The 27,999-nt window shown below is 53.2% G+C and overlaps 1 protein-coding gene across 4 annotated transcripts; it reads right to left on the bottom strand.

Annotated features, from left to right (window-relative positions):
* Positions 1 to 38: 38 nt before the first annotated feature.
* TYK2 (tyrosine kinase 2) lies at positions 39 to 27,999 on the bottom strand. Of its 4 annotated transcripts, none has more exons than XM_012435979.2 (25): positions 27,806 to 27,999; positions 27,043 to 27,206; positions 25,850 to 26,062; positions 20,051 to 20,174; positions 19,815 to 19,959; positions 18,494 to 18,657; positions 16,140 to 16,506; positions 15,527 to 15,724; positions 15,290 to 15,447; positions 13,432 to 13,540; positions 13,146 to 13,338; positions 12,960 to 13,063; positions 12,653 to 12,838; positions 12,463 to 12,550; positions 10,500 to 10,627; positions 9,257 to 9,392; positions 9,020 to 9,174; positions 7,478 to 7,628; positions 5,859 to 5,965; positions 5,427 to 5,619; positions 4,915 to 5,033; positions 4,318 to 4,490; positions 3,847 to 3,964; positions 556 to 666; positions 39 to 473 (listed from the first exon to the last, which is right to left on the bottom strand). In XM_012435979.2, exons 3-25 carry the CDS (start codon positions 26,040 to 26,042, stop codon positions 339 to 341), a joined length of 3,555 nt encoding a protein of 1,184 aa, XP_012291402.2. In that variant the 5' UTR covers positions 26,043 to 26,062; positions 27,043 to 27,206; positions 27,806 to 27,999; the 3' UTR covers positions 39 to 338. The 4 variants fall into 4 exon arrangements, with proteins under 4 accessions (XP_012291402.2, XP_012291403.2, XP_021532327.2 ...); XM_012435980.2 differs by having other exon boundaries at positions 5,859 to 5,956; XM_021676652.2 differs by lacking the exons at positions 27,043 to 27,206; positions 27,806 to 27,999 and adding an exon at positions 22,554 to 22,674 and having other exon boundaries at positions 25,850 to 25,938.

The following is a 27,999-nucleotide window of genomic DNA, read 5'->3' as shown; positions in this document are numbered from 1 at the left end:
ACCCCCCTTGCTGAAACAGGGCTCCAAGAATCACGGGCTCCAGCAGAGGAAATAGGAGTTTATTACCAGATGGTGGAAATGGTGGGCTCAAGTTTGGGAGCTGGGGATTCAGGGGCTGGATTAGTGCCCCACACATCTTGGGTCCCTCAAGATCATGGTTAGGCTTACGGCCATGGAAGAAAAGTCGGTTCACAGAGGTGGGGTTTCCAGATAGGAGTGAGGCACAGGGTGTGGATGATGACTTCGCCCTCCTGGCTTCCTCCTGGGGTAAGGAGCAGGAGGCCCCCTCTGCGGCCGCTGCCTGGCCCAATCCTCCCAGGCAGGGCTGCCACTGTGACTCAGCACACGCTGAACACCGAAGGGGCCTGGCTTTGGTACTTCTCATGGACTGTCTTCAGGACGGGTATGAGGTTCTGGAAGGTTGGACGGAAGGATGCCTCCGTCTCCCAGCAGTTCTTCATGAGGTGATACACCTAGAAGGAAAAACCAGAGCAGGTGGGAGTTGCCCTCCCACAGCAGGATGGCAGGGACAGCAAAAAACAAAGGAAGTCTCACCTCACAGGGACATTTGTCGGGCCGTGGCAGCCTCTCCCCTCGTTCCAGCAACTCAGTGAGTCTCAGCACTGTCACCTGACCCTGGGTGATGCCTATGAGCTCAAGGAATTTCTACAGCAGAAACAAGACAAGCTCTTTTCAAGAGGCAATGAAGGCCAGGCAAGGTGGCTCATGCCTGTAATCCCAGGACTTTGGGAGGCTGAGGCAGGTGGATAACCTGAGGTCAAGAGTTCGAGACCAGCCTGGCCAATATGGTGAAACCCTATCTCTACTAAAAATACAAAAATTAGCTGGGCATGGTGGCAGGCACCTGTAATCCCAGCTACTTGGGAGGCTGAGGCAAGAGAATCGCTTGAACTTGTGAAGTGGAGGTTGCAGTGAGCCGACACTGCACCATTGCACTCCAGCCTGGGCAACAAGTGCAAAACTCCATCTCAAAAAAAAAAAAAAAAAAAAGGTCAGATGTGGTGGCTCATGCCTGTAATCCCAGCACTTTGGGAGGCCAAGGCGGGCGGATCACCTGAGGTCCGGAGTTAGAGACCAGCCTGACCAACATGGAGAAACCCCATCTTTACTAAAAATACAAAATTAGCCAGGTGTAGTGTTGCATGCCTTTAATCCCAGCTACTGGGGCGGCTGAGACAAAATAATTGCTTGAATCTGGGAGGCAGAGGTTGTGGTGAGCCGAGATTGTATCGTTACACTCCAGCCTGGGCAACGAGTGAAACTTCATTTCAAAAAACAAAAATCACTCTGCAACTTCATGAAGTTGACTGCATGGGTTCTAATCCCACCTCCTACACTTTTCGGCCGTGTGACTTTGAGTTCACTTCTCTGGGCCTCAATTTTCTCATTCCTAAAATAGGATAACATCTGCCACCTGGGATGACTGTGAATGTTGAAGTAGTAGTTATGGAGCAAGCCTGAGTCAGGTGTTTGCTGTTATTAAGCCTTACAGCAGGTTGTTTTTATCATCCAGAATTTTTTTTTTTTTTCTTGAGACAGTCTTGCTCTATCACCCAGGCTGGAGTGCAGTGGCATGATCTCTGCTCACTGCAACCTCCAACTCCTGGTTTCAAGCAATTCTCCCTGCCTCAGCTTCCTGAGTAGCTGGGATTACAGGCACCCGCCACAACGGCCATGGAAGAAAAATAGGTTTAAAGAGGTGGGGTCTCCAGATAGGAGTAAGTCACAGGGTGTGGGTGAGACTGACTTCTCCCTCTTGGTTTCCTCCTGGGTTAGGGAGCAGGAGGCCCCCTCTGCGGCCACTGTATATTTTGTGTGTATATATATATATATATATATATATATTTTTTTTTTTTTTTAGTACAGACAGGGTTTCACCATGTTTGCCCAGCTGGTCTTTAACTCCTTATCTCAGATGATCCGCCCACCTCAGCCTCCCAAAGTGCTGGGATTACAGGCGTGAGCCAGCACACCAGGTGTTTTTGTTGTTGTTGTTATTTTTGAGATGGAGTCTCGCTCTGTTGCTCAGGCTGGAGTGCAGTGGCACGATCTCCGCTCACTACAATCTCCGCCTCCCAGGTTTAAGCAATTCTCCTACCTCAGCCTCCCAAGTAGTTGTGATTACAGGCGCCCACCACCATGCTCAGCTGATTTTTTTTTTTTTCTTTTTTTAAGATACGAGGTCTTAGGAAGCTGAGGCACGAGAATTGCACTCGGGAGGGGAAGTTGCAGTGAGCACAGATCGCACCACTGCTCTCCAGCCTGGGCAACAGAGCGAGACTCCGTCTCAAAAACAAACAAACAAAAAGGCTGGGTGCGGTGGCTCGGGCCTGTAATCTCAGCTCTTTCGGAGGCCGAGGCAGGCAGATCACAAGGTCTGGAGATCGAAACCATCCTGGTCAATATGGTGAAACTCCGTCTCTACTGAAAATAAAAAAATTAGCCGGGTGTGGTGGCACATGCCTGTAATCCCAGCTACTCAGGAGGCTGAGGCAGGAGAATCACTTGAACCCCGCAGGCGGAGGTTGCAGTGAGCCAAGATGGTGCCACTGCACCCCAGCATGGGGACAGAGCGAGACTCTGTCTCAAAAAAAAAAAAAAAAGAAAGAAAGAAAGAAAGAAAAAAAGAAAAGAAAAACAAACTAAATCTCACTATATTGCCCAGGCTGGTCTCGAATTCCTGGGTTCAAGCGATGCTCCCGCCTCGACTTCCCAAAGTGTTGGGATTACAGGAGTGAGCTACCGTCCCAGCCTTTTTTTCCCATCTCATAAAGGCGCTTTAGAATAAGCCCCAACATCACCCTTCTGACTGCTTGTTCTGGTTAAAAAAAAAAAAAAAATAGAATAAGCCCCAACACACTCTTGGCTCCTCCCCCAAGGTCAGGACTGGCCAATCCCTGTGGTCCGTGACTACACAGTGATTGGCTCGGAGGAGCACACAGGAACCAGGCTGGACCAAGCGGAGCAAGTTCTGAGAAAAGCAGGTAAAAGGACCACTGGGACCCTAAGCCAGAGGTATGGGTTCCTTGAGGGTTAGGGGGCACTGTTGTTGCCACACAGAGGGAAATCTTCCCTGACAAATGCCACCACAAACAGTAGATCTGATGGAGAAAATAGGATTCCTGATGACATCTGAGAGTCCAGGTTGAAGCCCCCGGCCCTCCCCATCCATGGAGCGTGCAAATAGCAGAATAAACTGTTTCTATTTTGCCTACCTCCGTTTAAGGGTTTCTGTCACAGTCTGTGGCTCCCTGCACTGTAGGTGGGCCATTTACAGATCAGAACTGTGAGCTTCAGTGAGTGAGCACTCGCAAGAGTGATGAGTTGGGATGTGAATGCTCGGTTTTCAATTTTTTTGGTTTTGAAATGTAGTTTCACTCTTGTTGCCCAGGTTGGAGTGCAGTGGGGCGGTCTAGGTTCACTGCAACCTCTGCCTCCCGAGTTCAAGTAATTATCCTGCCTCAGCCTCCCGAGTAGCTGGGATTACAGGCACCCGCATCACGCCCAGCTAAGTTTTGTATTTTTTTTTTTTTTTTTTATTCACCCAGGTGTGGGCGGGCTGAGGCCGAAAAGGGCATCAGCCTAATTTCTGTATTTTTAATAAAGACGGGGTTTCACCATGTTGGTCAGGCAGGTTCTCGAACTACTGACCTCAAGTGATCTGCCCACCTCGGCCTCCCAAAGTGCCGGGATTACAGGCCTAAGTCACCGCGCCCAGCGGTTTTTTTTTTTTTTTTTTTTAACACTTGCTATGGACTAGGGAAACTGCATGCCTTTCTAGTTCCTCTAGCAAACTCCAGGTGAGGCTGCAGGCCTGGCTCTCACCGTGGGGGGGCTCTGGCTGGAGGCACAGTGCGTCAGCAGCTCATACAGGGTCACCCCGAAGGACCAGACATCGGACGCATAGTAGAATTTATACTCCTTCAGGCACTCTGGGGCATACCTAGGGGGAGAAGGACACTTAGGCCTGGGGAGGCTGTACTGAGGATGTGCTGCACGGAGGGTTTGGGGGTCACACCAGGCTGAAGCCCTCACCTGGGACTCAGGGATTTTTCTGGGCTCTGTTGGGACCCACCCTTAACAGGGCAACCTGAGCGGGGTGAGGCGCTTATAGGCTAGGCCGGGTTAACCCCGCCCACCAAGCCAAGCCGCACTCTATGCCCCGCTCCTTGCAACCATAGGCCCCGCCCCCGCACGACTAAGCCCCGCCCCCCTTCACTGGGACCACGCCCTGTCATGAGACCCAGCATCCTTCTACTCCCCAACACCCCCTCAGACTGCACCCCGTCTGGTCACCAGAACACGGGGCTGTCCCCATCCTCGCGCACACGGTAGTACTCGTGGCCTTCGGGCACGGCCTTGGCTAGGCCAAAGTCCCCGATCTTGACCAGCCTGTCGTTGTCCAGCAGCACGTTGCGCGCGGCTAGGTCTCGGTGGATGTAGTGCTGCGCGTGCAGATAGGCCATGCCCTGGGGGGCGGGGCGGGGCTCGTGAGTTTCAATGAGGCTGGGTTCCGCCGGGGGCGGCGGCAGGACCTGAGCAGCCAGGATGGCTGGGGGACAGTCAGGTCAGGCCTGTGGCGACCCGGCCGCTGTAGAGGGCCGGACAGCAGGCGGCACCAAGCAAAAGAAATCTGAGCCAGAAAGCAGGGGCGGGATTGGAGAGCAACGCTGGGTTGGAGGGCGAGTTGGGAGGGCACAGCCTGCCGCGCGTGGTCCCTTGGGAGGGGTGTGGCCAAGTGAGCCGGCCAATTGGGAGGTCAGCGCAAGGACAAGCGGGCCTGGGCAAATGAGCAGGGGCGGGGTGTGAGAGCAGACGGGACCGGACAGCTCAGGCCAGCCCAGGCTGAAGAGGAAAGGGCAAGCTCCAGAAGCAAGGGCGGGGCCGACCCACCTCGCAGATCTGCTGGGCGAAGAGCAGCAGCTGGGCCAGCCCGACGCTGTGCCGGGGCAGGTAGTCTCGGAGGCTGCCCAGTGGCACGTACTCCATGACCAGCTGCACCGACTTCTCGCCTGCCGCGGAGAGGGGCGGCCCCGGTGGGGGACGATAGAGGGAGGGCCGGGGACCGCCTACCCTGAGCCCAGCAGTGGCCCTCCAAGGTCGGGAGCGAGGGCCAAGACCCGCGCACACTAAACCCATTCCTCAGGTGGGATGGACTCATGCACCACCCCATTCTAACTTAAGGGAGCTGCTAGTGGCTCCCACCCATCCTGGTCCCAGCAGGTAGCGACCCTCAGAAGGGAAAGAGGCAGCCTAGCCATGCCCACCCAGCTGCCAAGAACCGCGTCCAGCAGCTTGAGGTCGAGGCTCAAATTGGTTGGGCCAAACCGGCCCCGCCCACAACGCCACACCCACGCTGTAACCACGCCCCCTCGGGTCTCTGGGGCTCGAGGGGTCCCGCCCACCTTGGTCCTCGCTGCAGCCCTTGTACTTGACGATGTGCTCGTGGTAGAGCGTGCGCAGAATGTCAATCTCCTGCTTCCAGCCTGAGCGGTGCTGGGGGCCGCAGTCTGCCTTGAGGGCTTTCACCGCCACCATCTCGCCAGTGCCGTCGTTGGTCGGATCGTAGCAGTACAAGCTGACCTTACCGAAGTGGCCCTGATCGGGCGCCCACGAGGATCAGCTCCACCTCCCCAATCCCGGCACCCCTCCCAAGCTCCCGATTTCCCAGGCCACTCCTCCAGGCAGATCCATTTGGAATAACCCAGGCTCAAACTACTCCAAGCTCTTATGGCTCCTTGGCACCTAGATCTCCTGAGAGTCACCTTAGGTAGGAATTTATCCTCAATCCCCAAACTCCTCCCCTACCAGGCAGGCAGCCCAGGCCCTCGCCTCACCTCGCCCAGATCTCGGATCTTTTTCAAATAGCGCTTGTGGAAAACAGTAGGGTCTGACGCAGGTGAGTCCAGGTTCACAGTCAAGACATCAGCAAGATCTGGAAGAGCTGCGGTGGGTAAGGCCTGACCCTGACCCTTTCCCAGCAGGCCCACACTTGGGAGTCACAAAGCTGGCCACAGCTACCCCAGCCTCTGATCCCAGAGGTAAGAAGACTTTTTCAGCAACAGCTAAGAGTCCACTTTCTGTCCAAAATGATGCAGTCGGCTGCATCAAAACTGACACCTGTTTGGGAGGCTGAGGTGGGAGGATCGTTTAAGCCCAGGAGTTCAAGACCAGCCAGAACAACATGGCAAAACCCCATCTCTGAAAAAAAAAAAAAAGCTTAAAAAAAATTACCCAGGTGTGGTGGCGTGTACCTGTGGTCCCAGCTACTTGGGAGGCTGAGGTAGGAGGATCATTTGAGCCTAGGAGTTTGAGGCTGCAGTAAGCCTGAGCCACAGAGAGAGACTGTCTCTTAAAAATAAAAAACAAACCTGACATCTGGATGTTCTGAGATTGGATAGAGGACACAGATGTTTCATAGAGAAAAGGGGAAAACCGGCCAGGCATGGTGGCTCACCCCTGTAATCCCAGCACTTTGGGAGACCCAGGTGGGAGGATCCCTAGAGCCCAGGAGTTCCAGGCTGCAGTCAGCCATGATCATGCCTGTGAATAGCCACCACACTCCTGCCTGGGCAACACAGCAAGACCTAGTCTTTAAAACAAAAAACAGAAAAATGTGATATGGCCAGTTGAAAATACCATATTAATTTTTTTAAGAATACAAAAATTTTTTTAAAAAGAAAAAACTGCAATGGTCTAATTCTCTAATTAATCCAAAGAAGTTATATCTCTCCCCAAACAAAACATTAAGGAAGCCAGGCACAGTGGCTCAAGCCTATAATCCCAGCACTTTGGGAAGCCAAGGTGGGTGGTGCACAAGGTCAGGAGTTCAAGACTAGCCTGGCCAACATGGCGGAACCCCATCTCTACTAAAAATACAAAAATTAGCCAGATGTGGTGGCATGTGCCTGTAATCCCAGCTACTCAGGAGGCTGAGGCAGGAGAATTGCTTGAACCCAGAAGGCAGAGGTTGCAGTGAGCCAAGATTGCACCATTGCACTCCACCCTGAGCAACAAGAGCAAAACTCCATCTCAGGAAAAAAAAAAAAAAAAGTTTGAGACCAGCCTGGCCAACATGGCAAAACCCCATTTCTACTAAAAATACAAAAAATTAGCTGAGCATGGTGGCACATGCTTGTAATCCCAGCTACTTGGGAGGCTAAGATGGGAGGATAGCTTGAACCTAGGAGGTGGAAGTTACAATGAGCCAAGATAGCACCACTGTGCTCCAGCCTGGGCGACAGAACAAGATTCCATTACATTAAACAAATAAATACATAAATACATTAAGGAGAGCTCAGGGCAGCCAGGCAGGGCATGCTTGTGAATGCCACTGCAAGAAACTGGCACACACCCTGAAATACAGTGCAGAGACCTCACATGCACTACAGAAATAGAGCAGGGATCCCAGCCCCGTCCTGCTTCCCCAGGGTCCCAGCGCTGGGATGGAACTCACTGTGGGGTTGTAGCCGGGTGAGGTCACGCAGGATGGTGCGGAATGACGGCCTCTGGGTTGGCTCATAGGTCAGACACTGGCTAGTGAGTGTGGCCAGCTCTGGGCAGGAGGGCTGGGGCAGCCGGTGCTGCCTCTGGTAGAAATGCTCTTTCTGTTGGGGAAGGGACCCAGAGGAGTCAACATCCTTCCCCTGCCCCACCCCTTCCCCAAGAGGCAGAGTCAAGCCTCCAGAGCGGCAGGGCTGGACTGGCCAGGTGCCCGCTCTTGTCAGTCCCATTTTACAGATGAGGCAACTGAGGCTCTGCAAAATGGGAGGATGTGCTCACAGTTGCAGAGCCAGAACTGGGACCCAGGTTCAGTGATGATGCAGCGCTGGAGTGTCACACTCAGCCTCCCGCCTGGAGTTCCCTCCCGCCCCTCCTATAGACCACAGCTCCTCCATACACCAAAGCCTCAGCCTTTGCACAGCACATGCACTCTGCCTAAGCTGCCCTTCCTAGCCAGGCTCATTGGCATAATTTTACATTTAGATAAAACCTCCTCCAGGGCCGGGTGCAGCGGCTCACGCCTGTAATCCCAGCACTTTGGGAGGCCAAGGAGGGTGGATCACTCAAGGTCAGGAGTTTGAGACCAGCCTGGTCAACATTTAGCTGTGCACCCGGCTGCAGCCCCACACTGAGATCCATCCCAGTGCTGGGACCCTGGGGAAACCCCATCTCTACTAAAAATACAAAAACTAGCTGTGCATGATGGTGGGTCCCTATAATCCCAGCTACTCAGAAGGCTAAGGCAGGAGAATTGCTTGAACCTGGGAAGTGGAGGTTGTAGTGAGCAGAGACCATGCCACTGCACTCTAGCCTGGGGGACAGAGTGAGACTCCGTCTCAAAAAAACAAAAACAAAAACAACACACAAACCTCCTCTGGGAAGCCTTATCTGACCCCAGTGCTGGGTGAGGGACATCCTCCGTCCCTCTTCCCCTCTCTGCAGCCTGGGTGTCTCCCATCACTGCTCTGGTCTCTCTGCCTAAAACTGAAGCCAAGTTTCTTACTTGCCTTCTGTGTGCCAGGTACAAGTGACTTCCACAAAGGCTGGGACTGACCAGGTACAATGGCTCACGCCTGTAATCCCAGCACTTTGGGAGGCTGAGTCGGGTGGATCACCTGAGGTCAGGAGTTTGAGACCAGCCTGGCCAACATGGGGAAACCCCATCTCTACTAAAAATACAAAAATTAGCCAGGCATGCTGGCAAACGCCTATAGTCCCAGCTACTCGGAAGGCTAGGGCAGAATTGCTTGAACCCAGGACGCGGAGGTTGCAGTGAGTTGAGATTGCCTGGGTGACAAAGGGAGACTTCATCTAAAAAAAAAAAAAAAAAAAAATGCTGGGATGACAGTGAGCCCCGAGTGGACCGCCTGCAGGTGGCCCATAGAGACTTAGTCACGCAGCCAGAGGGGAGGCAGCTCTGAGCTCTGATTCTGTCCTCTGGACTCCTTGGAAGGGCCCCCTTTGTGGGGAGGGCCCAGGGGTCCCCTAGACATACCTCGGAGGGGCTGCGGCTCTGGAGGGGGGCCTCTCCATCAAAGCAGATCTCGAGGAGGGTGGCACCAAAGCCCCACTTGTCCGTGGCGGTGCCTAGGCTGTTGGGCCCGCCTGGCAAGCACTCGGGGGCCATCCAGGGGATCCGTTCCACGCGCTCTGGGGGCCGAGGTCAGAAGTCACCAAGGGTGAAAGGAACAGGGGAAGCCCCCACTGTGCCCAGGTCCCCTCAAGTACTCACCCTCCCTGGAGAGGGCGCCCAGGCCCACGCCGGGATCACTCAGCTTGATGAAAGGGCTGGTGCCCTCCTCCAGCCCCAGACGTGCCAGCAGGATGTTCCGGCCACACACATTACCGTGAACCAGGTTCTTGTTCTCCTGGGGTGGGTAGGAGAGGGGGCGAGGCCATCAGGAGGGACACAGATGCCAACCCCAAACCTGGCCCCCATGGGACAGCCAATGTGAAAAGGACAACTGTGACCATCACTGGGTTTTTTTTGGGAGGGGGGCATTATTTTTTTCTTTTTGAAACAGGGTCTTATTCTGTCTCCCAGGCTGGAGTATGGTGGCAAGAACATAGCTCACTACAGCCTCAAACTCCTGGCCTCAAGCCTCCAAGTAGCTAGAATTGCAGGTGCACACTACCGCGGCTGGCTAATTCTTAAACTTCTGGTAGAGATAGGGTCTTGCTATGCTGCTGCCCAGGCTGGAGTACAGTGGTGTGATCATAGTTCACTACAGCCCCAACTTCCCGGGCTCAAGCAATCCTCCCACCTCAGCCTCCTGAGTAATTGGGCCTACAGGTGCAAGTTATCACATCAGCTAATTTTGCTGTGCATGTGTGTGTGTATGGTTCGTTTTGAGATGGAGTTTCACTCTTGTTGCCCAGGCTGGAGTGCAATGGTGCGATCTCAGCTCATCACAACCTCCACCTCCCAGGTTCAAGCAATTCTCCTTCCTCAGCCTCCCAAATAGCTGGGATTATAGGCATGCACCATCACGCCCAGCTAATTTTTGTATTTTTAGTAGAGATGGGGTTTCTCCATGCTGGCCAGGCTGGTCTTGAACTCCCAACCTCAGGTGATTTGCCTGCCTTGGCCTTCCAAAGTGCTGGGATTATTACAGGCTTTAGACACTGTGCCTGGCCATTTTTCTGTATTTTTAGTAGAGACAGGGTTTCGCTATATTGGCCAGGCTGGTCTCAAACTCTTGACCTCAGGTGATCGCCCACCTTAGCCTCTCAAACTGCTGGGATTACAGGAGTGAGCCACCATGCCTGGATATTTATTTTTTCTTTTTAATTCTTTTTTTTCTTTTTTAGATTTTAAATATCTTTTTTTAATTTTTAATTTTCTTTAATTCCTTCAACACCATATTTATTTATTTTTTAAAGATGGGGTCTCGGCATGTTCCCTGGGCTGGTCTCGAACTCCTGGGCTCCTGGCCCTCCCTGAATGACCCAGGCCCCGCACATAGGCTACACACCAGGTAGCTGAGGGCGCTGGCCAGCTGCTGGGCCACCACCATCTTCCAAGCCATGGGCACACAGCCCCGCTCCCTCCGCAGCCACACGTCCAGGGGCCCGTGCTCCACATACTCTGTCACCATGATATCTGCAAAGACACAGCTGCTCTGGGACGACCTGCCTGCTCCTGCCCTCTGGATGGGGGGAGGGGCCAGGGAGGGACTGGCATGTGGCTGGGTGCATATGGCTGTGGAAGTGTCAGGGCAGAGGTGTGGGTGGAGTTCTGGGTTGAAAGTGAGTTTGGGGAGAGGAGAAATGCAGAATGCAGCACAGGCAGCAGAAGATGAGGGCATTGGGGTCCAGGTAGGGTGAGGCAAGGAGGAAGTCAAAGTTCAAGACAGAAAGGTAGGCCGGGCGTGGTGGCTCACACCTGTAATCCCACCACTTTGGGAGGAAGAGGCAGGAGGATCACCTGAGGTCAGGAGTTCAAGAGCAGCCTGGCCAACATGATGAAACCCAATCTCTACTAAAAAAAAAAAATACAAAAAAATTAGCTGGGCGTGGTGGCGCACACCTGTAATCTGAGCTACTAAGGAGGCTAAGGCAGAAAAACCGCTTGAACCTGCGAGACGGAGGTTGCAGTGAGCCGAGATCACACATTACACTCCAGCATGGGTGACAGAGACAGTGTGAGACTCCGTCTCAAAAAAAATTTAAAAAAGAGATAAAGGTGGCAGGGTACAATGGCTCACACCTGTAATCCCGTCACTTTGAGAGGCTCAGGCAGGAATATCCCTTGAGCCTAGGAGTGACCAGCCTAGGCAACATATTAAGACCCTATTTAAAAATTTTTTTAAAAATCAGCTGGGTGTGGTAGCACATGCCTGTGATCCCAGGTGCTTAAGAGGCTGAGGTAGGAGGATTGCTTGAGCCAGGAGGTCAAGGCTTCAGTGAGCCATGATGGCGCCACTGCATTGCAGCCTGGGCAACAGAAAGAGACCCCATCTCACAATAAAAGAAATAAAGGTGAGCCTAGAAAGTGAGCAACTAGCAATGGGGGGATGGGCATGGATAAGCAGAGGCTGGGGGCTTGAGGTTGGGGTGTAAGTGATGCAGTCAGGGTAGTCAGGGAAATATGGGTCAGGGTGTCAGCCAGGGTCTGGGGGAAGCTGAGGGAGACACACACACACACAAGGGGTTAAGGGATGGGTGAGTCTAGGGTTGTTCTGTATGGGGCTTTATTATTTTTTATGTATTACTATTATTATTTTTGAGCGTAGTGGTGCAATTATGGCTCACTGCAGCCTTGAACTCCTGGGCTCAAGCAATCTTCCCATTTCAGCCTCCCAAGTAGCTAGGACTACAGGCACATGTCACCATGCCTGGCCCTAATTTTTAAATTTTCTGTAAAGACAGTGTCTGGCCATGTTACCCAGGCTGGTCTTAAACTCCTGGGTTTAACCGATCCTCCCACCTCAGCCTCCCAAAGTGCTGAGATTACAGGTATGAGCCACTGCACCCGGCCTATACTAGGAGTTTTGAGCTACCAGCAGAGGAAAGGAAGAGGTGGGGTTAGGCAGAGTTGGATGTGCAGGGGCTGAGGCCTGGGAGAATCAGGACACATCAGTGTTGGAGTCTGGCTGGGGCCATCGTGCTGATGGGGCCAGGGGCAGATGGAGGCTGGATTGTAGAGGTTGTTTGGGAGATAGATGGAAATGGGAACATAGTTGGGAATCAGGGAGTGGGTTGAGACTGAGGGCAAATGAGGGTCGAGGTGTTGGGATGTAAGTTATGGGCTGGAATATTGTCAGAGGTTGGGGTCTAGGTTGAAGGTCAAGGTGTAGCCCGGGATCAGAGTATAGGTGAGAATCGAGAAATAGGCATCAGTTGGGGTACAGGTCAAGGGTTGGGGTACAGATCAGGGAGTGGGTATAAGTGGGGGGTGGCCTCCCGAGGAGGGTGGGCATGGCGGGACCCACTCACTTTCAGGGCCGCGCACACAGACACCATGCACGAAGGCCAGGTGCACGTGGGAGACCTGGCTCATGAGGCTGGCTGTCTCATAGAAGGCCTGTGGGGACCAAGCAGGTCAAGTGGGTGCAAAGCTGATTCCTCCCATCCCAACCGGCCACCTCCTCCACAGACACACCCAGGCCTGGCCCTGGCCACTCACCAGGGCAATGTCATGGTGACTTGGATCCAGCACTTTGAGGACCACTCGCAGCTCCTGCCCACAGTCCCTGCCGGGCCCGAGGGGGACCTCGTCGTCCATCTTGCCCTCCTCAGGGCCCCCACTGCCCTCCACTCGCAGGCGGCCCTCATACACATTGGTCCTTGTGCCCTGGCCCAAGTGGGACAGCTGCGGGACCGTGTGGCACAGAACACGGTTGTGGCAGCAGTTGGCAGCTAATCTCCCAGGGCCCCCAGCACCCACATCGCCAGGGGCCCTGCCCTTGCCCCGGCCCCTTCCTTGCCCCCACCTGGGTGATCTCCTTCTGGTCGACCCGGTGGAAGCTGAGCTGGCTGAGGTTGAGTGGCCTGGTGCTGGCCAGAGCCCCCCGCATGATGATGAGGTTGGAGGTTTCTGGGGGCAGGTGTGAAGTCATGGAGGGCTGGGCTGGGAAAGGGATGCCACACCCCACCCAGAGGTCCCCCCATCGTCATACCTCCCGGTTGGGGCAGGCAACAGCGACGCAGAGAGAAGCAGTCGTCCCCCGCTTTCAGTGAGCAGCCCCGCAAAGCAGCCCCAAGTTCCCGAACGCTGGAGAAGGACCGGCCCCAGCCCTCCAGCATGAAGGCCCCAGCCTGCTGCTCAATGGGGAACTTCCGGAGCTGCAAACTCTGCGTGCCATCTGGTGCCTGGCAGGAGGTGGCAGAGGTGGAAGCGGTGAGCAGGGCTCCAGGCATGGGAGCGTGACCAGCCCCAGCCCTGGACCCCAGCCCTGGGCCCACCTGGCTGTGCTGGGCCACCGTGAGGATCAGGCGATAGGGGTGGCTGGTGCTCCAGTGAATGAGGTACAGGCCATCCTCGGGCCGCAGCTTGGCCTGCACAAATGGCTCCCTGGAGGGGGGTCCAGAGGGACCATCAGGCCACCTGGGGCCACTGCTGAACCCATACCCGGGAACAATGATACTCATTACCTGCTTAGAGGGCACACACACAGCTAGGATAATTGTCAGACACAGCCACTCTTTTTGAGACAGAATCTCACTATGTCACTCAGGCTGGAGTGCAATGGCGCAATCTCAGCTCACTGCAACCTCTGCCTCCTGGGTTCAAGAGATTCTCTTGCCTCAGCCTCCCGAGTAGCTGGGATTACAGGCGCCCACCACCATGCCCAGCTAATTTTTTTATTTTTAGTAGAGAGGGGGTCTCACCATGTTAGCCACTCTCAAACTCCTGACCTCAAATGATCCGCCCGCCTCAGCCTCCCAAAGTGCTGGGATTACAGGCGCCCGCCACCAAGCCCAGCTAATTTTTTTATTTTTAGTAGAGAGGGGGTCTCACCATGTTAGCCATTCTCAAACTCCTGACCTCAAATGATCCGCCCACCTCAGCCTCCCAAAGTGCTGGGATTACAGGTGTGAGCCACCATGCCTGGCTACCTGCTCTCTCTCTCTTTTTTTTTTTTTTTCTGAGACAGGGTCTTGCTCTGTTGCCCAAGCTGGAGTGCAGTGGCATGATCTCAGCTCACTTCAGCCTGGACCTCCCAGGCTTAAGCAATTCTCCCACCTCAGCCTCCTGAGGAGCTGGAATTACAGGTGCGCCCGGTTAATTTTTATACTTTCAGTAGTTACAAGGCCTTGCTATGTTGCCCAGGCTGCTCTTGAAATCCTGGGCTCAAGTGATTCTCCCACCTCGGCCTCCCAAAACGCTAGGATTATAGGCATAAGCCACCACACCCAGCCTATCCCTGCTTTTGTACTTGACACCCTGACAAGGTGACACACACTCTAAGATAGGAAACAGCCATCAGGAGCTGGATGGGCACACACCCAACTTCAGCCACCACCACTCACAAGGGTGACACACGATGGCTAGCCAGTCACACATGTGAAGGACAACAATCACAGATGCTGCCCGGTGTGACAGGGCCACACGGGGGACTGGGCACCCCAGATGCATAGGTGACACAAACATGCACTAGCAGGTGTCATGGCTACATAGGCCCAGAAACCTACATGTGCAGTGGCTGACACACAGACGTGGTGCCTGAACCTCGCTGGGCACGGTGGCTCATGCCTGTAATCCCAGCACTTTGGGAGGCTGAGGTGGGCGGATCACAAGGTCAGGAGTTCGAGACCAGTCTGACCAATACGGTGAAACCCCATCTCTACTAAAAATAAAAAATTAGCTGGGCATGGTGGCTCATGCCTGTAATCCCAGCTATTTGGGAGGTTGAGACAGGTGAATTGCTTGAACCTGGGAGGCAGAGGTTGCAGTGCACTGAGATCACGCCACTGCACTCTAGCCTGGGCAACAAGAGTGAAACTCCGTCTTAAAAAAAAAAAAAGAAAGAAAGAAAAGAAAAAGAGAAAAAAATTAGCCAGGCGTGGTGGCAGGCACCTGTAGTCCCAGCTACTCAAGAGGCTGAGGCTGGAGAATTGCTTGAACCTGGAAGGTGGAGGCTGCAGTGAACTGAGATTGTGCCACTGCACTCCAGCCTGGGTGACAAAAAATAAAATAAAATAAGACATGTACCCCCCCACACACACACCCTGCACCCCCCCCCCACACACACACATCTAGGGCTCACAGTCTAGTTGGCAGCCTTGGTGGTGCCCCCGGGGCCCCCCACCCAGCACTCACAGCAGGGGTCCGTGGATCCCGTCCTGGATGCTCATCACCAGCCGTGGGGGAGCCACCTCGTGGCACAGGTAGTGGCTGGAGTCGGCTGTCAGGCGGAAATAGCCGTCCACCAGTGACACGAAGGACAGCGCCATAGCCCGAGAAGGCAGGCTCAGCTCCTGCCGGCCAGGGGCGCATCAGGCAGGCGTCCTCGAAGGCTATGCTGGCCCCTAGCCCAGCCCCCACCCCGGGCCTCACCAGGCACTTGTTGTCCTGCCGGTGGATGCTGACACGGCGCTCTTTCAGCACCACGTGGGTGATGTCCCGGAAGTCACAGAAGTAGACCCGAGGTGGCTCCCTCGGCTTGTCTGCCGGCTGGGCGATTGCCTCGTGAGCCTTGGCTTTCTTCCTAGACAGGCTGGCTTGGAGATTCCTGCTGCTGCCCCTGATTGAACCCTGGACACCCAGCAAGTGGAGCAGAGGATGGAGACAGAGGGCCCAGGCACCACCCTAGGTCGACCTCCCAAGTCCCAGTGTCACAGGTGGGATGGGGACCCACCCCCAAAACATACACATGCTGGAAGCCTAACCCTCAGGGAGGGCAGAGGGCAGAATCATGACTCCCTCACACCAGGTGCCAGTCCCCAGACGAAGGGCTTCCCTGGAGGTGCAGACCCCAGAATTCAGGTCCCCAGGGGGCAAGCAGATGGAAGACCCTCTCCAAGAAACTAACCCCAGTGGACAGATACCTCAGAGCCATGTTGGGAGAGAGCTCAGGTCAGCCACCCTCAGAGTCTAGGGCCAAGGATGAGCAGAGACCCCCACCCCAGCCCAACCTGGACCCCCAGGACAGAAAAGGCACCTGGCTCACCTCCTCCTGTACTGGCCACCACTGGATGCCACCAGTGCCTGTCACCAGCACCTCGTGGGTGGGGGTCCCAGCAGCAGACTCAGGGCCAGGGTCTGTAGGGGCCTCCCCACTGTCCCGTATGTAGCAGGGCTCCCCCTCAGCCTGGGCCAGCAGCCTCAGGTGGCACACGGGTATACGCTCTGTGCCAAAGCGGGGTGCCAGCCGCTCGAGTGTGGCCAGGTATTTGACCATGACCATCTGCTGGGAGAGGCGGCCTGGCTGGAAATCCCGCAGGAACCTGCGGAAGACGTTCCGAAGGCGCAGCCGGGTCAGGGCGTTGTGCTGCTGGATCTGCCGACGGAAGGAGCGCGGGATGCAGTCCTTGAAGCTGGGGGGACCACAGGGAGGAGCCAGTCAGGGACCTGGGTTGCAGGCCCAGCTGGGTGACACAGGGCAAGTGGCTTAACCTCTCTGAGCCTCAGCTGCCTCATCTAGAAAACAGGCACACCAGCCAGGTGTGGTAACATAAGCCTGTAGTCTCAGCTACTTGGGAGGCCAAGGCAGAAGGATCGCTTGAGGCCAGGAGTTCAAGACCAGCCTGAAAAACATGCCACGACCCTACCTCTACAAAAAATGTTTAAAAACTAATTAGCCAAGTTGGTGGTACATGCCTGTCTATAATCACAGCTATTCAGGAGGCTGAGGCAGGAGGACAGCTTGAACCCAGGTACCCAAGGCTGCCCTGAGCTATGATCGCACCATCACACTCCAGCCTGGGCAACAGAGTGAGACCCTGTCTCAAAAAAAAAAAGAAAGAAAAGAGATAAAGAGACCAGATGTGGTGGCTCACATCTGTAATCCCAGCACTTTGGGAGGCTAAGGAGGGCGGATCGCTTGAGGCCAGGAGTTCAAGACTAGCCTGGGCAACATAGCAAGACCCTTTCTCCAAAAAAATTTAAAAATTAGCTGGGCATAGTGCATGCCTGTAGTCCCAGCTACTCAGGAGGCTGAGGCCAGAGGATCACTTGAACCTGAGAGGTGGAGGTTGCAATGAGTTGAGACTGTAGCACTGCATGCCAGCCTGGGCAACAGAATGAGACCCCATCTCAAAACAAACAAAAAAACACTAAGAGGCATAGGTCTGTGCTTCTCACAAAGTCCTGCCCCTCTGCCCTCCCCAGTCCATCTCCTTCACCCCATGACCTGCCTGCAGCCAATGGCCAGGATGGTGCACCTAGATCCCAGGTTTCCCCAACTCAATTTCTACTTCCAAGCCTCTCTCTGTCACCCCTTGCCCAGAGGGACTCTAAAGTTTGAGGTTCCAATTGCTCCTTGCTCCCACATCCAGGCTTTCCAAGGCTTGCCTTGGAAAAGCCCAGGAATAAGATCCCTACACATGCCTGGCTGACTCCTGCACTCAGGCAATCAAATTCCACATTTAGGGCCTGGAACAGTGGCTCACGCCTGTAATCCCAGCACTTTGGGAGACCAAGGCAGGCGGATCACTAGGTCAAGAGATCGGAGACCATCATGGCCAACATGGTGAAACCCTTACTCAACTAAAAATATAAAAATTAGCTGGACATGGTGGCATGCGCCTGTATTCCCAGCTACTCAGGAGGCTGAGGCAGGAGAATCAATTGAACCCAGGAGGTGGAGGTTGCAGTGAGCCAGTATTGCGCCACTGTACTCCAACCTGGTGACAGAGTGAGATTCCGTCTCAGAAAAATAGATAGATACATACATACATAAAAATAAAAAATAAAATAAATTCCACATTCACTTCCCCTGGAAAGAGGCCTCTGCTGCCTTCTGCCCCGGGGGCTTTGTATGACACTGTTTCCTCTGCTGAGAAGGTGTCACAAAGTCAAGTGGAGAAGCACTCTGATGTACAGGCTAGACAGGCCGCCACCTCCGGGCTTCCCCGTACCCTAGATTTCACCGCCACAGCCCTAACCCTTCAGAATGATGGAAAAAATGTGTTTCAGACAGGTACGGTGGCTCACGCCTATAATCCTAGCACTGTGGGAGGCTGAGGCAGGAGGATCACAAGGTCAGGAGTTTGAGACCAGCCTGGTCAACATGATGAAACCTCATCTCTACTAAATACAAAAATTAGCCAGGCATGGTGGCAGGGGCCTGTAATCCCAGCTACTCAGGAGGCTGAGGCAGGAGAATCTCTTCGACCCAGGAGGTAGAGGTTGCAGTGAGCTGAAATCGCACCACTGCACTCCAGCCTGGGAGACAGAGCAAGATTCTGGCTCAAAAAAAAAAAAAAAATAGAGGCATGGCAATATGTGAAGTTTACCCTGGATCCCAGATGCTCGGGGCACTTCCCCCTGCCTACACAGCATCCCCACCCCATTCCCAGATACCTGGTCTTCTTGGCCACCTCCTCCAGGGGGATGCCATGGTGGAGAGCGAGGTGACAGAGGTGCAGAAAGGCCATGCCCAGGCTCTCATTCTTAAAGTGGTGGATCTCCTCCTCGCTGGACAGCTCCCACAGTGATGCCACGTCATTCACAAACTCATGCTTGCCCTGGGAATGGGAAATTAAGCAGAAAGGGAGGTGTGGGAATTCGTTCACGCTCTAGCCCAGAAGTATCCAATCTTCTGGCTTCCCTGGACCATACTGAAAGAACTGTCTTGGGCCACACATAAAATACACCAACACTAATGATAGCTGATGAGCTTTAAAAACAAAAAAAAATCGCAGGTCAGGCATGGTGGCTCACATGTGTAATCCCAGCACTTTGGGAGGCTGTGGCCGGTGGATCACCTGAGGTCAGGAGTTTGAGACCAGCCTAACCAAACATGGAGAAACCCCGCCTCTACTAAAAATACAAAATTAGCCGGGCATGGTGGCACATGCCTGTAATCCCAGCTACTCGGGAGGTTGAGGCAGGAGAATCGCTTGAACCCAGGAGGCAGAGGTTGCAGTGAGCTGAGATCGTGACTGCACTCTAGCCTGGGCAACAAGACCAAAACTCAGTCTCAAAAATTTTTTTTTCAGCAAAATCTCATAATATTTTAAGATAGTTTAGGAATTTGTATTGGGCCACATTCAAAGCCATCCTGGGCAGCATGCACCATGCAGGCAATGAGATGGACAAACTTGCTCTAGCCAGGTAACCCTAATTTCCTGCATCTCATCACCTTGAGGACAGAGACTAGCATTTCTTAGAAAGGCCAAATACACAGCATATAACCCTCCTCTTCTCAATCTTGTGCCTGTGGCAGACATCACTAATCAATCACAGCACTTTTTCCCCTTCAACCTGAGCCAGGGATGGTGGCTCACACCTGTAATCCCAGGACTTTTGGAGGCCGAGGCAGGCAAATCACTTGAGGTCAGGAGTTTGAGATCAGCGTGGCCAAAATGGTGAAACCCCGTCTCTACTAAAAATACAAAAATTAGCCGGGCGTGGTGGCAGGCACCTGTAATCCCAGCAACTCAGGAGGCTGAGGTGGGCGAATCGCTTCAACTTGGGAGTTGGAGGTTGCAGTGAGCTGAGATCACACCACTGCACTCCAGCCTGAGGGACAGAGCAAAACTCCATTTAAAAAAAAAAAAAAAGATCCCCAGATGGCATGAGTTGAAACCTATTAACTATACTGAACCAGGGAAAGAAGTGGGGGCTCCTCAACTGCCCCTAAGTCTCCCACAAATGATCCTCCCCCAAGCCCTGCTCATACCTGCTCAAAGAGGTATTCAAATGAGGCTGGGTCCAGGAGTTGCATCCCCTGTGCTGTCTCTGAGGATGCCTCAGCTCCTGGGGGCCCACAGCGGTACACAGCTGGCTCCTGAGGATTCATGCCATGCCAATTCCGGAAATAAAACCTGCAGAAAGGGAGGGACACAGCTGGGGCTTAGCACAGAGACCAGCTCCACCACAGGAGGGGACGAGCTTTGCAAAGGGGTCTCCACCCACCTCATGCGGAAATACAGCATCAGGCCTGCGTCTCTGGGGATCTCTAGGATGTGGTTTGGGGGCAACCAGACTTGGGCCTGGGCATCGAAGAGGGCGAAGAGATTGAAACAGGGAGGAGTGATACCTGGAACAGGGGAGAAACGAGGTCAGGAGTCACGTCATGTGCTACCGTCAGCCTGAAGATCCCCCAGACCCAATGTCTGCCTTCACACTCCCTCTGAGGCCCCCCTCCCCCACCTGCAGCTTCAGTCTCATGTTGCCCCTGGGGAGACTACAGTGCATATGTTGACCATGCTGTGGCTCACAGGAGGACTACATTTCCCAGCCTCCCTTGCAGCTAGGGTGGGGCCAGTGCACTGGTTTCTGGTCAAAGGGATGGGCACATTTCCAAGCCTGGAAATAAATCCTCTTGCCACCTTCACCACCCAAGGTATGCTGAAGGCTTCTTGTGACAAGTGGTGAAGCTATAAGATAGAGGTAAACCATCCAACCTGCACTTAATTTTAGGTAAACCTTTTTTTTTTTTTTGATGCAGTCTCGTTCTGTCACCCAGGCTAGAGTGCAGTGGTGTGATACTGGCTCACTGCAACCTGTGCCTCCTGGGTTCAAGCGATTCTCTGCCTCAGCCTCCTGAGTAGCTGGGATTACTAGGTGTGTGCCACCATGCCCGGCTATTTTTTTGTATTTTTAGTAGAGACAGAATTTCACCATGTTGGTCAGGCTGGTCTCAAACTCCTGACCTCGTGATCTGCCCGCCTTGGCCTCCCAAAGTGCTGGGATTACAGGTGTGAGTCACCGCAAAGGCTACCTTTTTTTTTTTGAGATGCAGTCTTGCTCTCTGTTGCCCAGACTGGAGTGCAGTGGCTTGATCTCGGCTCACTACCTTCTGGGTTCAAGTGATTCTCCTGTCTCAGCCTCCCAAGCAGCTGGAATTACAGGTGCTTACCACCACGCCCGGCTAATTTTTGTATTTTTAGAAGAGATGAGGTTTTGCCATGTTGGCCAGGCTGGTCTTAAACGCCTGACCTCAGGTGATCTGCCCACCTCAGCCTCCCAAAGTGCTGGAATTACAGGCATGAGCCACCGTGCTTGGCCGATTTTAGGTAAACCTTGATTGTCTTAAGATTTGGGGGTTTATTTCTGCATCAAAACTTTTCCTAGCTGGACCAACATAACTCTACAAACTGCTGGAATTACCTAGCATCTCCCTGAACTCCAGCCCCAAAGAAACATCAAATCACCTCCAGGCTGTCTTCCCCTGGACATCACAGACCCCCCTTAGATGTGCCGTGTTCCAAACAACACATCTTATCTGTGGCCCCCAAACCCCAAACCTCCCCTCCTCTGAGCAGTTTTTTTTTTTTTTTTGAGACGGAGTCTCGCTCTGTTGCCCAGGCTGGAGTGCAGTAGCATGATCTCAGCTCACTGCAACCTCTGCCTCCTGGGCTCAAGCAATTCTCCTGCCTTAGCCTCCCAAGTAGCTGGGACTACCAGCATGCACCACCATGCCTAGCTATTTTTTTTTTTTTGTATTTTTAATAGAGACAGTTTTCACCATGTTGGCCTGGATGATCTCGATCTCTTGACCTCGTGATCCATCTGCCTTGGCCTCTTAAAGTGCTGGGATTACAGGTGTGAGCCACCGCACCCAGCCTGTTTTTTTGTTTTGATTTTGGTTTTTAAAGAGTCAGGGTCTTTCTTTGCCACCCAGGCTGCAGTGCAGTGGTGCAATCCTGGCTCACTGCAGCCTCAACCTCCAGGGCTCAAGAGATCCTTCCATCTCAGTCTCTGGAGTTGATGGGATTATGGGTATGAGCCACTGTGTGTGGCTTCTGCCCATTTCTTCAAACCAGGAACTTGGTTGTTATCTTCAACTTCTCCACTCGCTCCATGATAGACTGGTCATCACGACCTGCTCTTCCTGCACCCTCCATGTCCTGGGGATCCATCCACAATCTTCAAATGCAAAGCCCAATCCCAATCCAGTCTGCAGACTTGCCGTCATTTCCCGCCAGCCACCCAGTGCATCTTTCTTTCTATTCACATCATTTAAAAATTCTATCTGTGGGCCAGGCGCGGCGGCTTTGGGAGGCTGAGGTGGGCAGATCACCTGAGGTCAAGAGTTCAAGACCAGCCTGACCAACATGGTGAAATCCCATTTCTACTAAAAATACAAAAAGTTAGCCAAGCATGGTGGCATATGTCTGTAATCCCAGCTACTCGGGAGGCTGAGGCAGGAGAATCACTTGAACCCGGGAAGCGGAGGTTGCAGTGAGCCGAGATTGCACCATTATATTCCAGCTTGGGCAACAGAGTAAAATTCCATCTTAAAAAAGAAAAAAACTGGGTGTGGTGGTTCACACCTGTAATCCCAGGACTTTGGGAGGCTGAGGCAGGCAGATCATAATGTCAGAAGATTGAAACCATCCTGGCTAATACTGTTAAACCCTGTCTCTACTAAAAATGCAAAAAACAAAAAAAATCAGCTGGGCTGCTGGTGCACCTGTAATCCCAGCTACTTGGGAAGCTGCTGAGGCAGGAGAATCACTTGAATCCAGGAGGCAGAGGTTGCAGTAAGCTGAGATGGCGCCACTGTACTCCAGCCTGGGCAACAGAGGGAGACTCTGTCTCAAAAAAAAAAAAAAAAAAAAAAAGAATACAAAACAAAAATAAAGTAAAAAGTAAAAAAACTAGTTAGACTACTACACTCTCTGGCTTAATCCTTCCATGGCTCCCCATTGCTCCCAGAGAATGCCCAACCCCTTGACTCTAAGCACCCCCACCCTGGCTTTTGCCTGCTGTGCCCTGGTTTCAATTGTTACTTCCCCTTCTAAACTCTCAAAATTGATACCTGAGTCACTCTGAAGGACTTTTCCTTCCTCAAACAGATCAAGCTTTCAGGGCTTCCGTGCGTGCTGCTCCCTCTGCTGAGCGTGTTTCACATCCCCCCCACACACCTGTCTGAGTCCTTTAAGAATCAGCCATGCCGCGAAGATCACTTGAGGTCAGGAGTTCGAGATCAGCCTGGCCAACATGGTGAAACCTCGTTTCTACTAAAAATACAAAAAGTAGCTGGGCATGGTGGTGGGCGCCTGTAATCCCAGCTACTCAGGAGGCTGAGGCAGAAGAATTGCTTGAACCTGGGAGGCAGAGGTTGCACTGAGCCAAGATCATGCCATTGCATTCCAGCCTGGTCAACAAGAGTGAAACTCCATCTCAAAAAAAATAGAGCTGGCCAGGCGTGACCTTTATTACACAGTCAAGAGATCGAGACTATCCTGGTCAACATGGTAAAACCCTGTCTCTACTAAAAATACAAAAATTAGCTGGGCATGGTGGCACGTGCCTGTAGTCCCAGCTACTCGGGAGGCTGAGGTAGGAGAATTGCTTGAATCTAGGAGGCGGAGGTTGCAGTGAGCCAATTTTATGCCACTGCACTACAGCCTGGCAACAGAGCAAGACTCCATCTCAAAAAAGAAAAAAATAAATAAATAAAAAAGAAGAATCAGTCATGGCCAAGTGGGATGGCTCATGCCTCCCTACACTTTGGGAGACCGAGGTGGGCGGATCACTTGAGCCCAGGAGTTTGAGACCAGCCTGGGCAACATGGCGAGGCCCCATCTCTACAGAAAATATAAAAATTAGCCACGTGTGGTGACCTGTGCCTGTAGTCTCAGCTATTCGGGAGGCTGAGGCAGGAGAATCACTTGAGCCTGGCAGGTAGAGGCTGCAGTGCATCGTGACAGCACCACTGCACTTCAGCCTGGGCAACAGAGAGAGACTTTGTCTCTGCAAAAGAAAAAAGAAAATGAAAAAAAGACTCAGCTATGGATGGGGAAGTAGGAGGTGGTATAGAAATTTACTGCAGTGCCCCCATCCAGTCATGGAAAGCTGGGAATAGGGGAGGTAAAAGGAGTTTCTGAAGGAAGGTATATGTAACCAAAGTCACCTTAGAAAGGCCTTCCCTTGGCCGGGCATGGTGGCTCATGCCTGTAATCCCAGCACTTTGGGAGGCTGAGGCAGGTGGATCACTTGAGGTCAGGTGTTCAAGACCAGCCTGGCCAACATGGCAAAACTCCATCTCTACTAAAAATACAAAAACTAACGGCTGGGCACAGTGGCTCACGCCTGTAATCCCAGCACTTTGAGAGCCTGAGGCAGGTGGATCACGAGGTCAAGAGATCGAGACCATCCTGGCCAACATGGTGAAACCTGTCTCTACTGAAAATACAAAAATTACCTGGGCATGGTGGTGCCTGCCTGTAGTCCCAGCTACTCAGGAGGCTGAGGCAGGAGAATCGCTTGAACCAGGGAGGCGAAGGTTGCAGTAAGCTGAGATCACGCCACTGCACTCCAGCCTCTAGCTTGGTGACAGAGCAAGACTCCATCTCAACAAAAACAAAACAAAACTAACTGGCGTGGTGGTGTGTGCCTGTAATCCTAGCTACTCAGGTGACTGAGGCAGGAGAATCGCTGGAACCTGGGACATGGACATTGCAGTGAGCTGAGATTACACTACTGCACTCCAGCCTGGATGACAGAGCAAGACTCCGTCAAGAAAGAAAGAAAGAAAAGGGGAAAAAGGGGAAAAAGGGGAAAAAGGGGAAAAAGGGGAAAAAGGGGAAAGGGGAAAGGGGAAAGGGGAAAGGGGAAAGGGGGGAAGGAAAGATCTCCAGCAGAGGAAACTGCACTTCCAAATACATCTACTGCAGACTACAGACTTTTTTTAATGACACAGGGTCTCACTCTGTCCCCCACGCTGGGATGCAGTGATGCAACCATAGCTCATTGCAGGCTTGAACTCCTGGCCTCAAGCGATCCTCTTGCCTCAGCCTCTCAAGTAGCTGGGACTACAGACATGCACCACCACGCCTGGCTAATTTCTAAAATTGTTTTGTTGAGATAGGGTCTCCCTATGTTGCCCAGGCTGGTCTCCAACTACTGGTATCAAGCAATCCTCCTGCCTGGGCCTCCTCAAGTGCTGGGATTACAGGTGTCAGCTACTGCACCTGGGCAAGTTTTCTGATTTATTATATTTCTTGCTATCTTCCTAAAATTTCAGCTCTACAAAAGCAGTGATTTGCAGCTGCCACACAGTAGATGCTCACAAAACGTTCGCTATATGAATGGGTGCATGGATGGATGGATGGATGAGTGGATGGGTGGATGGATAAATGGGTGGGTGGGTGGAGGAGTGGGTGGGTGTGTGGGTAAGTGGGTTGATGGGCGCATAGGTGGATGAATGGATGGATGGATAGATGGGTGGGTGGATGGGTGAGTGGGTAGATGGATGGATGGTTGTGGGGTGGGTGGATGTATGAATGAATGGGTAGATGGGTGAATGGGTGGGTGGGTGGATGGATGAGTGGGTAGGTGGGTGGAGGAGTGGGTGGGTACATGGGTGGATGGATGGATGGGTGCTTGGGTGGAGGAGTGGGTGGGTACGTGGGTGGATAGATGGATGTGTGGGTGGCTGGGTGGGTGGCTGGGTGGGTAGATGGATGGATAGATGGGTGGGTGGCTGGGTGTGTGGGTCGGTGGATGGATGGATGGATGTGTGGGTGGGTGGATGAGTGGGTGGGTAGATGGGTGGGTGGATGGGTATATGGGTACATGGGTGAGTGGATGGATGGATGTGGGGATGGATGAGTGGGTGGATAGATGGGTGAGTGGGTAGATGGATGGTTGGATGGATGGATGGATGGGTGGGAGGGTGGGTGGGTGGACGGACAGATGGATGGGGCCCAGCTGCTGCCTGGACGCCCATGCATCCTCATGGTGCCAGCACCCCAGACTCACCAAGTTTATGTGCGATGTGAATGCAGACTTCCTCAGCTGTCAGCGATGACTCACTGAAGGTGACCCAGGGCTCCCCACCGCGTGGACCAGCCCAGTGCAGAAGCACCTTCAGGCCTCCCATGGTAGCCATGGGCTGGGCTCCATCCCCAACAGGCTTGCCGCCCCTGGCTGTTCCCCGATGGCGCAGAGGCATGTTCCCAGCAGGTGGCTCAGCTAGAAAGGGGACAATCTATCAGCTCTCAACTCTCAGTCCAGAGGCCCCTCACCATTAGCGCCTCAACCTTCCACCCACCCCAGCTGAGGCCTGAGGGGAAGATCCTGGGCTCCAATCTTGGTGTGACATTAAGGACTCAATTCCCTCTCTGAGCCTCAGTTTCCACATTTGTTGGACGGGGTTGGGGTATGCATCCCCACCTAGCAGATCTCTCATCAACAATAACACTGACCCCTCCCCTCTTTCCACAATTGACACTGATATAAAAATCTGCTCTAGCCAGGTACAGTGGCTCCCGCCTGTAATCCCAGGACTTTGGGAGGTTGAGTCAGGAGGATCATTTGAGCCCAGAAGCTGGAGACCAGCCTAGGCCATATAGCAAGACCCTGTTTCTACAAGAAGTTTTGTTTGTTTGTTTGAGACGGAGTTTTGCTCTTATTGCCCAGGCTGGAGTGCAATGGTGCGATCTCGGCTTGAAACCTCCGCCTCCCTGGTTCAAGCAATTCTCCTGCCTCAGCCTCCCGAGTAGCTGAGATTACAGGCATTCGCCACCATGCCCAGCTAATTTTTGTATTTTTAATAGAGATGGGGTTTTGCCATGTTGGCCAGGCTGGTCTTGAATCTCTGACCTCAGGTGATCCGCCCGCCTCGGACTCCCAAAGTCCTGGGATTACAGGCGTCAACCACCATGCCCGGTCTCTACAAGAAATTTTTAAAATTTAGCCAGCTGTGGTGGCACACACTTGTATTCAAGCTACTCAGGAGGCCAAGGTGGGAGGATCTCCTGAGCCTAGGAGTTGGACGCTGCAGTAAGTAGTGATCACACCACTGCATTCCAGCCTGGGTGACAAAGTAAGACCCTGTCTCTAAAAATATAAATAAATAAATGAATAATAAAAACGAATAAAAAGTAAAATAAAAATCTACTCTTAACACACCTCCCCAGAACAACCGGACAGGCAGCTGTGGTCAAACAGACCTGAGGGTGAGTCCTGGAGCTCCCTGTGTCAACTCAAGCAAGCCACTTAGCGATTCTGGGCCTCAGTTTCCCCATCTGGAAAAGGGAGGTCCTCAGGGTGCTGCCATCAAAAGACGGTTGTGATGTTTCAATGTAGTTCCACATATTCCACATTCAGCGCAGACCTTGATACAGGCACACACAAAAATAACAAATGTGACTAAAACAAGAATAACAGCATTGTCACTCGTTTCATCGTGGTGATGGCGTTTCTCTTTCAGGCCACAGTTCTCATCCCCCACATGTACCCCGCTGAGTGACCCCAGTCCCTGTTGACTCCCTCAAGCCTAGGAGAGTTTATGTCCAGCTCCATCTCCCTAGTCCAGCGCCTGAGCCTCCTGAGGGCGCCAGTATGGAAGTGGAGGGGCTGTCAGTTCTACCCATGTTGCTGATTGCACCCTCCTCTGGAAAATGGGCGGGTAACAGTCTCTACCTCAAAGGGTTGCCGGGAGGATTCAACGCGAGGAGGCAGGGAAAGTGTCTGGCACACAGTAAGCCCTTAACTAACTTTTGCCATTAATACCTATTCATGTTTCAGGTGAGATCCTGGGGATGGGGCTTTCCGGAAGCCTACTTCCTCCTTGCTCATCTCCACTGGACCCGGACCCAGCTTTGAAGACGGGGTCGGGGTGAGGTTTGCACCTGGGAAGGCTGCACCCCTCACATCCTCCCGCCAAAACCTCTAAACCCGGCAGGCAGGGGCAGGAACTGGGTGTACACCTACCGGGCATCGGAGCAGTCCCGAGGCACCAGGTGCTCCCATCCAAGTTCAGCCTGTCAAGCGCTGCCAGTACCCGCGTCTCCTTCCTGGGGACCTCAGGCCGCGCCCCTTCCGCGCTCGCGTCCGGATTCACCCTTCCGGGGGCACTCAGGCACGAACCCGGACCCCGCCAGCCCCCGCGGGCAGCCTCTACTTGT

This window comes from Aotus nancymaae, unplaced genomic scaffold (genome assembly GCF_030222135.1).
Source record: "Aotus nancymaae isolate 86718 unplaced genomic scaffold, 86718_ANA_hifiasm-v0.15.2.pri h1tg000028l, whole genome shotgun sequence".
Classification (NCBI taxonomy): domain Eukaryota; kingdom Metazoa; phylum Chordata; class Mammalia; order Primates; family Aotidae; genus Aotus; species Aotus nancymaae.
Note: the sequence above shows the minus strand (reverse complement) of the source record. Positions and strands in the feature narration are given on the sequence as shown.